Raw genomic sequence first — 16034 nt, 5'->3', positions numbered from 1 at the left:
ACCTTTTCTGAAGAAGGGTCTAGGCCCGAAACGTCAGCCTTCCTGCTTCTCTGATGCTGCTTGGCCTGCTGTGTTCATCCAGCTCTACACCTTGTTATCTCAAATTAATATGTGCTTTTATTTCCTACCACAAGACCTGAGTGCACAATCTGGGTTGGCACTGTGCCGTTTTGAGAAAGTGGTGCATTGTTTCAGATGCTGTTCCAAGGATGAGATTTTTAAAGTGTGACAATGTTTCTTCAGGTGGTTGTTAAAATCCCATTGTGTTATTTCAAAGAATGTGGAGTGCTCTTGAAACACTAGCAGAAATTGTTGGAAAAACTCAGCTGGTCTGGCAGTATTCATAGAGACAAAGCGGAATTAATGTTTTGGGTCTAATGACCCTCCTTCAGATATCTTCCTGGTATTGTGGTCAAAATTATTCCCTCTGGCAACGTCACCAAGAATTAACAGATTGTTTGTTTGTTTATTTCATCGATGTCTATAGAACTGCTGCTGTGCAAATTCACTGTTGAATTCACCTGCCTAACAATTGTCATTCCAGTTCAAAGTAATTCATTAGTGGTGAAGCACTTGGAACCATCGAGTCATACAACATGGAAACAGACCTTTTGGTTCAATTTGTCCGTACTGACCATGTTCCCAAACTGAATTAGTCCTACTTGCTAGCTTTTGGCCCTTATCCCAACAAGCCTTTCCTATTCATGTACTTAACCAAATGACTTTTAAATGTTGTCACTGTACCTACATCCACCACTTCCTCTGGCAGTTCATTCCAAATATGAACCACTCTGTGTTTTAAAAAAAAAACAAAAAAAAAGTTGTCACTCATGTCCTTTTTAAATCTTTCTCCTCTCACCTTAAAAATATGCCCTAGTTTTGAACTCCCCCACCCTAGAGTGAGGATCTTTCTGAGAGTTGCCTCACTGTATTTACTTCATACTGGGTTGTTTAGGAATGCATAAACGAGCATGAGGAGGCCATTCAACCACTTGAGTTTGCTCTGCCATTTAATAAGATCATTGTTAATTTGTTCATAACCTCAATTCCACACTCCTGCCTAGTTCAGAGTCAACCGCATTGCTGTGGGTCTGGAGTCATGTTTAGGCCAGACCAGATAAGGATCTTAGTTTCCTTCCCTAAAGGACATTAGTGAAGCAGATGGGATTTTCTGACAATCGACAATGGATTCATGTTCATCATTAGGTTCTTAATTCCAGATTATTGAATTCAAATTTCACCATCTGCCATGGCTGGACTTGAACCCATGTCCCCAGAATGCGATCTGGGTCTCTGGATTAAAAGTTCAGCGATAATACCACTAGACCATCGCCTCCCCTTACTAAGAATCTTACTGACCCCTTACTAAGAATTGTGACCTCTGCCTTGAAAATATTCAAAGACTCTACTTCTACTGTCTTTTTAGGAACAGTTGAAAAGACTCATGACCCTCTGTGATATAAAAATTCATCTCATTTTCTCTCTCATCAGGGCAATTCCTGATTTTTAAACAATGGCCCTGAGTTCTAGATTATCTGGAGTGGAAAAACATTGCCTCTAATCTGCATTGTCAAGACCTCTCAGAATCTTGCATGTTTCAATCAAGTCGGCTTAAACTTCAATTGATCCTCCAGTTTCTCAGCAAATCAGCACAAACTGGAGGAACAACATCTCATCTTCAGACTTGTCACATTACAACATTCTGGACTTAATATTTAAATTGTGAACCCATTCCCATTTCTTCCCTTTATTTTAGCGTTACTTGTTACCATGTCCTCTCTCCCCTCCCCTCACTCCAGTGGGACTGTTCTTTCCAGTTTGGCAGTTAGACACACCATTGTTCTGTGATTCTCACATTCTGATCACTTGATATACTCTATCAATACCCTTTCTCACCCAGAACTCCACCGCTTCACCATTGACAAATGCAGCCCTCCACACTTCATGTCAACTCTGATGAAGAGTCATCTAACTCGAAGCTTCTCTGTCTCCATGGATGCTGCCTAATCCACTGTGATTTCCAGCACTCTTTGCTTTCCTACTATTTCCTACTTTCTTACTAACTCTCCTTGGAATAAATGAGAGTATTGTTAGCTTTCCTCACTATTTGCTATGCCTACGTACTAGCCCTTTGTGTTTCATGCTTTCAGATATCCAGATCTCTCTGTATCACAGAGCTAGGCAATCTATTACCGTTTAAATGATGTTTCCTTTTTGATTTTGCCTATCAAAACAGAAAATTTCACATTCTTCCACATTGTAATCCTTTTGCCAAATCTTTGCCAGTCACAATCTATTTATCTCCCTTTGTGCTTTCCCTATGTTCTCTTCACAACTTATTTTCTTACCTAACTTTGTATCATCAACTAATGTTGCAACCATACCTCCCATCCCTTCATCCAAGCCCTGTATAAATTGTAAACCATTGAGACCACAGCATACCTTCTCTCTGCTTCCTATTTTGCTAGCCAATCTTATCTCCATGCCAATATACTACCCTGAAACCATGAGCTTTTATTTTTTGCAATAATCTTTGTGACACTTTTATCAAATGTCTTCTGGACATCGAAGTACAGTATATCCATCGGTTTCTCCTTTATCCGCAGTATAGGTCACTTCCTCAAATAACTCTGCTAGATTGGTTGACTCTGCGTCACTACTTTGTGTCCTAATGACTTACCTATTACAATTGTTAAGCTAACTGACCTATAGCTCCTTGCCTCTATATTTCTCCCTTTTTGCATATCTTTCAATCCAAAGCAACATTCCCAATCTGGGAAGTTTTAGAAAATTCAAACCAATGCATTAACTACCTTACTAGCCACTTCTTTTAAGACTCAAGGATGAAGTCCATCAGGATCTGGGCATCTGTCAGCCCCAGTTCCTACCTAATTTGCCACAGTTCCTCCCTTCCATTTCCTGATTTTATAGCTGCTTCTTGATGTTACTTATATCGTGTATAGTGAAGACTGAATCATCTGCCATCTCTTTATTTTTCATTGTCAATTCTCTAGACTTGCTTTCTATAGGACCCAAATCTTACTTTGTTAACTCTGTTCTTTTTAAAATTTTTGCAGAAATATTTAGTACGTATTTTCATATTTCCAACTAGCTTTCTCTCATATTTTAATTTTCCCTTTTTATCACTCTTTGTTAATATTCTGTCCAATTTTTGCACAATTTATCTTTATCTTTAAGGTTGTTATTGTATTGAACATTTCTAGTTAATCAAGGATGATGGGTTTATCCTTTTGGAATCTTTATGTCTTGTTGGAATTTTATCTATTCTGTATATGCTGAAATATCTCCTTATTAATCCACCACTGCATTTCCATTAAGATCACACTCATACACTGATTCCCTGTACTAACATGTTTTAAAGCAGGAGAAACCTGAGAACAGATTGCTTGATCTCTTAAAGAATAATATGTTGCAAAGAAAGGTCCTTGTAGAAGAATTAATATGGTTAAAAAATGGAAGAGGATATAAACAGAAACTTGTGCTACGGTTCTATAAAGCATAAAGCCTTTTAAAAGACTTCTCTGATTTAAGAATTTTTAACAAATTGACTTGCATGTCCAGGCTCGTTCCTATTTTGTATCTGCATTAATGTTACTGCATCTTGGCAACTTTGCCGCAACAAGTCTCATTCACTTAAGTTGTACAGAATAAGTTGTAAAAAGATAACAAAATTAAACCTCCATTTTACGAACAGGATTTGGGAATGATTCTGAAAGGAGAAATCAAACCTCTCTTGCCTTGACGTCAGCTGAGTTAGTGCTTTCCTAATCTTATCAACAAATGGGGAATAATTGTTTCTGCCCTGCTGTAAGCACTGTTGATATTATAATGACTGTCCTTTTTCATTGCTGATAATGTTGGCATGTCTGGACTTGGTGATGGTTGGAATCTCATAGCTGAGTAGTGGTTGCTACCCACATAAAATACACAAGACATTCAACTGCACATCACAGGCGGAACAGTCAGCTTGAACAAAGGATTGTTTTTGTTCATGTGCTTATGATAAAGAATCTGTTATATCCAATTAACATTGCTTGATTTTTTTTTAAAGGTGACCTAGTATTGCTGCTTGAGATATATCACAAGCAATTCTTAATTATTTTACTTTTTTTTTAAAAAAAAAATCATCATACAATATCCTGTTTTAAAACCGGGCTATTGAAACGAAAGGTTTCACAAAACACCTGCATTAAACACAGCCTGTGCTTATGTCATTAAATAAAATCTTGATTTCTTGAGCTTATGATTTACCTGAGTCCTTGCTTTGCACTAAATTATAGTTTATTTAAATTAAGAAATGATTTAAATAAGAGTTTTCCTTGCAACTTGGTGGCAGCTTGTCAGCAGATTTCTAGCACAAGGTGGCAACCAAGTTTTCCTTTGTTATAGGATCAGAGAAGTGCAGAGCAGCACGTCGGGCCTCTCTACCTTTGTTTACTGTTTGTTGTACTGCATCACACAGGCAGCAATTGTTTTTCGGTCTCTATTGTATCCCTCACTGGGTGCTCTCTAACTGGGTAGTTTAAGGAACATGACCAGACTTGTTCATTCTCTTTTTGTTTGACTTGCATTTCCATTGATACTATTCGAAGTGTTTAGATTTCAAAGACTCTTAGCAACAGCTTTTGTTGATGATTTAAAGGAGGGGTTATTAACGAAAGGCTGCTCATGTACGAAACCAGAATATAGTGTAGTGGCAGTTATCTTCCACAGTACTGAATTTTCTTTGTACGCTTAGCACGCAAACTTCCCACAGAAGGCAGGTTACAAAGAACTGTTGTGCCAAAGAAAATGACATATGCAGTTAAAATATTTTTTATTAATAAAGAATTGAATTCCAGCTTGCATTCTTGAATACCTAAAACATTAACGAACTTGTAAGGAACTGATGTAGCAAGCAAAATATTCAAAGCTCTGCTAAAAAGTAGTAGCAGATATTCTGAAACTTAAGTTTCTTCACAGAAATTGCTCTTTTGTTATTGAATCACTGGCATTAGGTTTCCTACTTCTTTGATCAGAAGTCTAGCTCTACACCAGTTCACTTCAACAAACAGAAAATTGCAGACTCACCTCAAATTTTGAGTCCTGGACATAATAGGAACAAGTATATTGGAGTAAATGGGCAATATTTCACTGACGACATAGGATTCACCTTGATTAAAGAATTTAAATACCAGTTTTCTCCATAGAGTATAACTACAAGAACTCTCCTCAAGAAAAGATTATTAATTAAAAAGCATATTTTAAACATATTAATTCTTGTTTATCAATAGGCAATAAATAGTCGCAGGCCATTCAACAGTTCAGAACATTGCAGTTCAACTTGATCCTGTCCTATCACCACCCAATGCCCATATGCACATGCTTTCCAGCAGGATTAGTATTTGCAATGGAGGCCATCGTAATTATTTTTCACTCAGCTGCAATTGTAATATCCCAGCTGTTCTTCAACTGAGACATATTAGCCCAACATGCCTCAAATAAAAAAAACTGACCTTTTGATCAATTTCATTCAATGCTGTACTATGTAACTTCTTGACCTACTGGACCAATGAGCAAACGCTGTCCACCTGTAAATTTGTAATAAAGGTAGCATTAATCAGTGGGAAACTCCACATAAGTGATGAATTAAATTGATGGTTTACATAGTAAATCAGTAATGCGACCATTTTGTCCCAAGTGGAAATGGAGTCTGTATTCCAGAAAAAAAACAAACTCGTAAAATAACAAGAGGTGAAAATAGTGGCTTAAGAATTTTGTTTTACTTTTTCAGTGATTTTATACAGCTGACTTGCAAACAAAGTGGGAGTGGGTGGATATTTAGTTTAGAATGTTGTCAAAGTTGATGAGAATAACTATAAACCTAAACGATCAAATGTTCTCATGCTTTTAATGTTTCTACGCTGCTGAGATCATAGAAATAGCATTTGTAAAGCACAGCCTGTCACAGATGAATAGCTTAAATTGTAAAATTAAATTGATTATTTTAGATTTACATGAAGTAAAGCCATTTAGAAAAAATGTTAACTGCGGAGCTCTAAATTAATGATATTGGGATTCTTAGTTCATTTTTAGTTGCAACAAGGTCTGTTTAGCTTGCTGATAATTTGGAATCAAATCAATATTAAGTTGATGGTCCTGATTTCTTTACAAGAAATTGTTAAATCCACGTTCACATTTACAGAGCTACTCTTCTAAGACTGAGATAAAACAGTGTTTTGGGATAGAGAATTTTGAACTAGTCTATATCAAATCTGAATGTTTCTTAATTATTTATGTGCCATTAAAATTGCTTGGAGTACTTACCATTTTGTGTTTTCGAAGTTATCAAAAATTTAGCAATGAGACACTAGAAGCCGGAAAATGTTTTTCTGCAAATGGATCAACTTCAGCTGCTGAGTTATAAGTGCTGTCTGGATTAAATTTAGAACTCTGAGCTTTATTTGAATAATGGATACTGAGCAGCAAGTTACAAGGTTAGTTTAAGCAAGTTGGTCTGTTTATATGATGCATTGCAAGAGTGAATCTCCAGTGATTTAGGAGCATACCAGTTAGGAGCAGAAGTAGACCACTCAGCCCCTCAAGTTTGTTATGCTATTCAATAAGATCATAGCTGATCTGATTACACCACATTTCAGTTAATCCCTGGTAAGTTTTCATGCTTTTATTTATCAAGAGCATTAGCAGAATCTTGGGAATACACTTTAACCTTGAATTCTCATTAAAGATGTACTTTGTGTTCTCACACAATGGGCAGCTTCTCCTAAACGTGGTAATTCATTGACACTAGTGACATAAGGCTAAGTTATCTGGACAGCAGGGACAAGTCTTTGTAGCTGATCTCAGCCACTTCCTTGGATCGTAGAAAGTTTTACTAGAAGTTGGATCAGACACATCAAGTGATTGTCCTTTTCTGTGCATGGAACAATTTGTTTGAATCCACACTTGTTCCTCCCCTTGCTGCAATGCTCTGTATGTGCTAAATCTTAATCCTACAGAAAAGTAGCCTGCTATCTTTGTACATTGATAAAGCACTAAGCTTGAAATGATTTTTTTGTTTTTGAAAAAAATTGAAGAATCTTTGGCTACCAAAATTATATCCCTTAGGAAGGGCTTTCCTCTGAACTCCTCATACCCTAATCATCATTAGAGCCTTAGTTGTGGTGAAAATGACAAAAAAAATTTACAAAGCTCCAAAGATTCAGCCATGAAATTTTGTAAAATCTCTGATTCTCACCAAAGGAGTCACCTCTAGGATTTCTAAACTTTTATAGTTGAGTCCACAGTAGTTCTGAGCAAGTGCATCACAAAGTAACTAGCTATAACTTGGATAGCGGTCTGTCTCATATTCAAAGAACAACTACATATGGCAGCAGTCTTCTGTTTGTTATCACAACTATGAAATGAAAACAGTTGCTTTGACGAGAATCAAGGCCTAGTGTATGATTGTCTGCAAAAGAATCCATCTATTTCACAACCTTTCAAACACTTGCATATAAATTCCACATCTCTTAAACATAAACTGCTTTTCCAACTATAAAATATTTTCTAAACTCCAACACAAGTCCCACCTCTTCGCCCCTCAAACTACATCTCCTTTGCTTAAAATTTTCTCACCCATTCGTCTCGATATTAAACTGCACATCAATAAAAATTTTAAAAATAATATGGAAATCAGTCTCTTGCCAGTTAAATCAAGTCGAGAAACAACAATGCCTTATATTGAGTTGCAGTAATCTTTTGTAATTTCAGGAAAATTGTGTCTGTTGTAGTTTGAGAAAACACTTGTTTGTAGATGACGTGTTTCATAGCAGCTGATGTCTTCAAAACACTCCGCTTCCCTTGCAGACAGTGGTGTATTCAGCTTAAGTTGCTGAAGATGAAGGATCTTGTGCCGAAATCTTAAAGTAATTGATGAGGAGTCTGTCATGGAATTGCAGGCAAGAAACAGAACATCACACAGCCAGGCTCAGTCTTTAGAACCCAGTCACATTATTTAAAGTCATGGATGGAAAGAAATGATGAATTGTTACATGACTGAAAGCCTGTTTACTGACCATTAGTCTGAACCTGGACTACTGGCTTCCAAAGCTTTGATGCCTTTGGCCCCATGCATTACTTGTACATTTTAGAAGATATGTCGGATACCAGAGCAGTAATCAAATGACCTGACCTGATGTAAATTAAAAAAAAGAGTTCTGATAGTACAGAATCTTCTAACTTAATATTAACTCACATGAGTTAGGGAGCCCAGTTTAGTGACAGAATTAGAAATAACCAATGGAAAGGTGATCTGGTCCAGCAAATAAAACAAAACCCTCATATTTATACAATATATTATCCAAGCATTGCAAAATGTATCAGGAACCTAATCAACTCTTAAAATGGAGCAACTGTTAGGTTGTAGGCAACTATTTTGTGCTAACAGTTTTGTACCAAAAAAAACTGGAATAAATGGGCGCAGTTATTGATTTGATGGTGTCAGTTGAAGTAATGTTTATACTTTGAGATGGTTTACAATCCTAGCATGTTAATATATTCGCATAGCTAATTAAAGGGTTTTGGCAAACAAACTTTAAAGACTGATCAGTCAATGCTTTGCTTCAAATTATGTTTGACATTATTAGTTTCTGAAGCTTGCAGCATTCTTGAACAGGTTTGATTTAACATTAACAGTTTTTTTTCACAATGCAAAGTTCAGGGATTAGTTGTCTTCACTTTGTTTTTATAAGTATTACAGTCATCATGAAGCACAGAAAACTTAACCATATCTCTTATTTTAAATGCTAGATTGTGAAGTAATGCACCTTGCAACCCCGTTGTGCTCCCATTTTAAGCCAATCTGAGCTTTTAATTACAACTGAAGTTGCAAGCTGTATGTTGTCTCCATGTCACATTTCTGCTTTTTCTTAAATTTTATCTTTAATTTTATTTCCCTCCTCCAAGTAATTGCTGCTGTAAGGATGGAGATCATTTACTTGCTACATTCGGAATTTTATTTTGCTTTAATTTTAACCACCCGGTTTTGTTTTAAAATATTTCTTCTATTTGACACCTTTTTGCAATCAGATATCCTCTGTTCATTTACTGCTCTTTTCCGTCTTCCTCTAAATGAGCTGTTTGTTGATAAGACCAATCAGTGTAAACTCCAAAATAGTGGGACCATCCAGGATATTAAGGTTCTTCTGATAAACAATGCCACAGTTTGTGTTTGGTTCCCTACAAACAGTGATTGTTACCTTTTGATTTATTATAGTTTTACCAATGCATTTCTTTGAGTTGCACTTCTAATTAAAGATTTGACAAATGGAGATTTATGCTATTTGACAGCAGGATGGGAACCACGTTCCCTTTTATAGCAGCCAAAGAGAGAAAAAGGGCTTTTCCAGCTTCCAGCAATGTGTTTGTAGTCTTGACCCCTTTCATATGCTGGGAATGTACAGCCAGAAGATAAATAGCACCTCCCTTGTGTTTTCTTGACCTCTGACTGTCCATTCACTTCCCATCTGTTTTTCTGCCCACAAGGAATGGGTTGATATAAATCTTTCTTCTCTAGAGATAAATGATGTTCTGGATCTTAAAGGGCAGCACATTGGGTGGTTTCCCTTTTTAAAAGCTAGCTAGTTTTCCTTTGGGCCACATCTACTTGAAAACTCTGCCTTATGAAGTAGGTGTTAGAAGCAGAGCGAAAACAGTGGGTATCTCCGAGTTTGTGCATAAGCTTTTATTTTCATAAAGGACTCTTTGTCATCATCAGTAAATCATAGCCTTGTTCACTTTGCAATGAAACCATTGGACAAATTTAAGAGGAAGAACTGCTGAGTAAAAGGTGAACGTTTTATTTTCTGCACTGAGAAAAGTGTTAGCAGACAACATTGCATGCTGCAGTGCTAAAATATATTATTCAAATTTTTCTTAAAAATCAATATTAATTGATTATAAAATAAATGCCGTGTATAATGTTCAACAGAGATCCAAGATGCAATTCTATTGCTTTGTTATTCACTTTATATATAAAGGAAAAAAAATGTGCATTACCTTTATGACAAGAACAAACTCTACATAGAAAAGTTATCCTAGCAATAACTGTGTTCTGAAGGGCACCAAAAGTAAAAAAAAATATTTTTATTCAGAATACAAAATACACAGCATAACACTACTCATCAGCTGTTTGTATTAGCTCAGCAGAGAAATTACTTCTGTAGCCATATGTTAAAAAAGGTACATGTCAAAAGAATTGATTTATTTCTGTTATATAGAAATTAGTTTGTACAAATTTGGATTGTGTGATTGGGGTATCATCTGAGGCTATATGTTTTTGCTTTTATTAGTTGATCGGTGTTTTTGCAAACTACATGTATGCCATCAGATAAAATGGAATTAGTGGCCTTCATGCGACTTGACCTGAACAGAAGTTCTGTTCCACCTGTACTGTTATAATATTGTTCCATCACTGAGTGGATAAAGGGGAGCCAGTAGATGTGTTGTATTTGGACTTCCAGAAGGCGTTTACAAGGTATCTCACACAAAAGGCTAAACCATAAGTTAAGACCTCATAGTGTTGGAAGTTTTATTTTGGCATGGATAGAGAATCAGCACGTGGGCATAAGGGTTCTTTTTCAGGTTGGTGACCTATGACAGTGGGGTTCCACAGTACTCGAGAACAGGTCTCACCAACATCCTGTACAATCTCAACATAACATCCCAAATCCTATACTGAAAGGTCTGAGCAATGAAGGCAAGCATGCTAACCGCCTTCTTAACTATCCTATCTACATGTGATGCGAACATCAAAGAATTATGTACCTGAACCTCTAGGTGTCTCTGTTCTACAACACTACTTAAGGCCCTACCTTTAATTGTATGAGTACTGCCCTTGTTTGTTTTACCCAAATGCAATATCCCTCATTTGTCCAAATTAAACTCCGTCTGCCACTCTTCAGCCCATTGACACAATTGATCAAGATCTCTGTAATCTTAGATAGCCTTCTTCACCGTCCACTATACCACCAATCTTGGTATCATTCACAAACTTACTGGCTTGAGTATATATATCTTGAGTATCTGCACCAAATTTCTTTTCCTGGTGATAATGGGGAAATTAGAAAAATGTTCTTACTCTCTTGTAAGGCTGGCTGACATTTTTCTCTGCGGTTAAAATTTTTGTGGCACTGCTGTTATTAATGAATGCCTGTAAGAAGGTACATTTTAGAGGGTAATAGATTACACACATGGCATGCTGTTGAACTATCTCAATTAACTAATGGCACCCATCTGAATTGATTTATGAGAAACGAGGTAAAGAGTCAGGAACATTGGGGAGCAACAAGGTTAAAGGAAGTGAAAAAGAAACTATGATGAATCAGAAGGTAATGCTGGGTGATATCAGACTTGCATTTCGAATGCTGAAAATTGTAGATGATAGAAGAAAATAAATGCTTTGTGGTTATTATGTTCATACCTGGCGATTTATGTCCCATTCTGCAGTGAATCTGAAATATTTGGCTCAAAGTTCAATTAAGAAGCTGCAGTGTTGTCACAAAAATTATTTAATGCCATGAGACAAAGAGCTGTGAATACTGAAGGTCTGAAACAAAAGCAGAAATTGCTGAAGAAACTCAGCAGGTCTCGCAGCATCTGTGGAAAGAAAGCAGAGTTAACATTTCAGGTCCAGTGACTCTTCAGAACTGACTCTACTCTGCATTTAATTCTGTTTTCCCACTACAGACGCTGCCAGACCTGCTGAATTTTCCTAGCAATTTCTGATTTTGATTCAAATTTGTTCAATGTATTGGCATAAACACACTATTGGAAGTTATACACTTCAGCTTTAAATGTTGTGTGCCACTCCTATTTCATTAGTTCAGTTTACCTTTACTGATTTTACTATACAGTTTTTTGCAAGCAGAACTGAAGTTTGTGAGTATAAAATCTGTAATTGAGTGTTTTCGACATTGAATAGACTTAATATGACAATTGCACGTGCAGCTGATGGCAAACTGATCTTTAACTACCAGACCTGATTATTGTGAGAAATCTTCTCATTAAAGTCATTAGTAATTTCCCATTTTAAGCATTTTTCTGTATGCAGTATATTTCACCATAACTGACTGGAGGCATTCAAATGAAATTTTAGCTTTGAAGGAGAGGAGGATTAACATTTTTGGATTATTAGAATCTCAACTGGGGTAGAAATGACCTGTATAAGAAGGATGGATTGAACCTGAATTGGAAGGGGACTAATATACTGTCGGGGGAGATTTGCTAGAGCTGCCTGGGAGGATTTAAACTAGTAAGCGGGGTCGGGGGAACCCAGGGAGATAGTGAGGAAAGAGATCAGTGTGACACTAGTACAGTTGAGAAAAGGAGCAAGTCAAACAGTCAGGGCAGGCAGGAACAAAGCAGAGAACGAGGTAGGGCTGATAAATTAAACTGCATTTATTTCAATGCAAGACACCTAACAGGTAAGGCAGATTAACTCAGGGCATGATTGGGAACATGGGACTGGGATATCAAAGCATTTGCAGAGATATGGCTCAGAGATGGACAGGACTGGCAGCTTAGCAAGGATAGAAAAAGGGGGAGGGTGGTGAGAGAGGAGGGGGGAGTGACTTTTTGATTAGGGATAACATTACAGCTGTACTTAGGGAGGATATTCCTGTGAATACGCTCAGGGAAGTTGTTTGGGTGGAACTGAGAAATAAGAAAGGGATGATCACCTTTATTGGGTTTGTAGACCTCCCAATAGTCAGTGGAAAATTGAGAAACAAATTTGTAAAGGGATCTCAGTTATCTGTAAGAATATTAGGGTGGTTATGATAGGGGATTTTAACTTTGCAGACATAGACTGGGACTGCCATAGTGTTAAGGGCTTGGATGGAGATGAATTTGTTAAGTGTGGACAAGAAAATTTTCTGATTGCGTATGTGGATATACCTATTAGAGAAGGTGCAAAACTTGACCTACTCTTGGGAAATAAGGCAGACGGGTAACACTTTGGAGCCAGTGACCATAATTGTATTACTTTTAAAATAGTAACGAAAAAGGATAGATCGGATCTAAAAGTTAAAGTTCTAAATTGGAGAAAGCCAGTTTAGACAGTATTAGGCAAGAACTTTCAAAAGTTGATTGGAGGTGGATGTTTGCAAGTAAAGGGCTGGCTGGAAAAGGGGAAGCCTTCAAAAATGAGATAACGAGTCCTGAGACAATATATTCATGTTCGGGTGAAGGGCAAGGCTGGTAAGGTGTGGGGAATGCTGGGCGACTTGAGAAATTGAGGTTTTGGTCAGGATGGAGTGAATCCCTGGAAGGGTATCAAGGCTGGAGAGGTGTACTTAAGAGGGAAATCAGAAGACAGAAGGATAACGGGAGAGAATAGGGCCCCTTAAAGATCAGCAAGGCCACTTATGTGTGGAACCGCAGGAGATAGGGAAGATACTAAATGAGTATTTTGCGTCAGCATTTACTATGGAGAAGGATATAGAAGATAGAGAATGTGGGGAAATAAATAGCGACATTCTGAAAAATGCCCATATCACGGAGGAGGTGATGCAGGACATCTTAAAATTCATGAAGGTGCATAAATCCCTGGGACCTGATCAGGTATATCCTAGAACTCTGTGGGAAGCTAGGGAAGTGATTTCTGGGCACCCTGCTGAGATATTTGTATCAACGTTGGCCACTGGTGAGGTGCCAGACGACTGGAAGTTGGCTAACGTGGTGCCACTATTTAAGAAAAGTGGTGAGGGAAAGGTGGTAGAGGGTTGATTTTCAGACTGGAGGCACATGACCAGCGGTGTGCCACAAGGATCCGTGCTGGGTTCATTGCCTTTTGTCATTTATATAATTGATTTGGATGCAAACATAGGAGGTGTGGTTAGTAAGTTTGCAGATACTAAAATTGGTGGTGTAGTAGACAACAAAGAAAGTTACCTCAGAATACAACAAGATCTTGACCAGATGGGTCAAAGGACCGAGGAGTGGCAGGTAAAGTTTAATTTAGACAATGTGAGGTGCTGCATTTTGGCAAAGGCAAATCCGGCAGGACTTATACACTTAATGGTAAGGTCCCGGGGAGTGTTGCTGAACAAAGAGACCTTGGAGTGCAGGTTCATTGTTCATTGAAAGTGGAGTCACAGGTAGATAGGATAGTGAAGAAGGTTTTTGGTATGCTTGCCTTTATTGGTCATGTTGTGGTTGTACAGGATATGGGTTAGGTCACTTTTGGAATACTGTGTTCAATTCTGTCTCCCTGCTATAGGAAGAATGTTGTGAAACTTGAAAGGGTTCAGAACTATTTAGAGGGATGTTGCGAGGGTTGAAAGATTTGAGCTATAGGGAGAGGCTGAATAGGCTGGAGTTATTTTCCCTGGAGCGTCGGAGGCTGAGGAGTGACCTTTACAGAGATTTATAAAATCATGAGGGGCATAGATAGGGTGAATAGACAAGGCCTTTTCCCTGGAGTGGGGGAGACAAAAACTAGAGGGTGTATGTTTAAGGTGAGAGAGGAGAGATTTAAGAGGGACCTAAGTGGTAACATTTTCACGCAGAGGGTGGTGAGTTTATGGAATGAGCTGCCAGAAGAAGTGGTGGAGGCTGGTATGATTACAACATTTAAAAGGCATCTGGATGGGTATATGAATAGGAATATGAATACCAATATCCTGGGGGCGAAATTTGCTAATGCTCTTCGGGAGGTTTAAACTAATTCAACAGGGGGGTGGGAACCTGAATTGTAGCTCCAGTGTACAGGAGGTTGAGAGTAGTGAGGTCATAAATAAGGTTTCAAGGTTGCAGGAGTGTACCGGCAGGCAGGAAGGTGGTTTGAAGTGTGTCTACTTCAATGCCAGGAGCATCCGGAATAAGGTGGGTGAACTTGCAGCATGGGTTGGTACCTGGGACTTCGATGTTGTGGCCATTTCGGAGACATGGATAGAGCAGGGACAGGAATGGTTGTTGCAAGTTCCGGGGTTTAGATGTTTCAGTAAGATCAGGGAAGGTGGTAAAAGAGGGGGATGTGTGGCATTGTTAGTCAAGGACAGTATTACGGTGGCAGAAAGGACGTTTGATGACAACTCGTCTACTGAGGTAGTATGGGCTGAGGTTAGAACCAGGAAAGGAGAGGTCACCCTGTTGGGAGTTTTCTATAGGCCTCCGAAAAGTTCCAGAGATGTCGAGGAAAAGATTGCAAAGATGATTCTGGATAGGAGCGAAAGTAACTGGATAGTTGTTATGGGGGACTTTAACTTTCCAAATATTGACTGGAAACGCTATAGTTCGAGTACTTCAGATGGGTCAGTTTTTGTCCAATGTGTGCAGGAGGGTTTCCTGACACAGTATGTAGATAGGCCAACAAGAGGTGAGGCCACATTGGATTTGGTCCTGGGTAATGAACCAGGCCAGGTGTTAGATTTGGAGGTAGGAGAGCACTTTGGTGATAGTGACCACAATTCGGTTACGTTTACTTTAGCGATGGAAAGGGATTGGTATATAAAGCAGGGCAAGAGTTATAGCTGGGGGAAAGGCAACTCTGAAGCGATGAGGCAAGATTTAGGATGCATAGGATGGAGAAGGAAACTGCAGGGGCTGGGCACAATTGAAATGTGGAGCTTGTTCAAGGAACAGCTACTGCGTGTCCTTGAGAAGTATGTACCTGTCAGGCAGGGAGGAAGTGGTCGAGCGAGGGAACCGTGGTTTACTAAAGAAATTGAATTTCTTGTCAAGAGGAAGAAGGAGGCTTATGTAGAGATGAGGCGTGAAGGCTCAGTGAGGGCGCTTGAGAGTTACAAGTTAGCCAGGAAGGACCTAAAGAGAGAGCGAAGAAGAGCCAGGAGGGGACATGAGAAGTCTTTAGCAGGTAGGATCAAGGAAAACCCTAAAGCTTTCTATAGGTATGTCAGGAATAAAAGAATGACTAGAGTAAGATAGGGGCCGGTCAAGGACAGTAGTGGGAAGTTGTGCGTGGAGTCCGAAGAGATAGGAGAGGTGCTAAATGAATATTTTTCGTCAGTATT

At 38.4% G+C, this 16034-nt stretch overlaps 1 protein-coding gene across 1 annotated transcript in view; it reads left to right on the top strand.

Annotated features, from left to right (window-relative positions):
• Positions 1-16034, top strand: part of LOC109937702 (dynamin-like 120 kDa protein, mitochondrial) — a gene marked incomplete at its 5' end in the record, with an annotated part of 103780 nt that overhangs the window by 74417 nt on the left and 13329 nt on the right. The window contains one exon of the mRNA XM_048604588.1: positions 5682-5754. Within this exon, the coding sequence (XP_048460545.1) occupies positions 5682-5754 (73 nt within the window). The remainder of the gene's footprint in view (positions 1-5681; positions 5755-16034) is intronic.

This window comes from Rhincodon typus, chromosome 13 (assembly GCF_021869965.1).
Source record: "Rhincodon typus isolate 14 chromosome 13, sRhiTyp1.1, whole genome shotgun sequence".
In the NCBI taxonomy this organism is placed as follows: domain Eukaryota; kingdom Metazoa; phylum Chordata; class Chondrichthyes; order Orectolobiformes; family Rhincodontidae; genus Rhincodon; species Rhincodon typus.
This window is presented reverse-complemented; position numbering and strand designations above follow the sequence as displayed.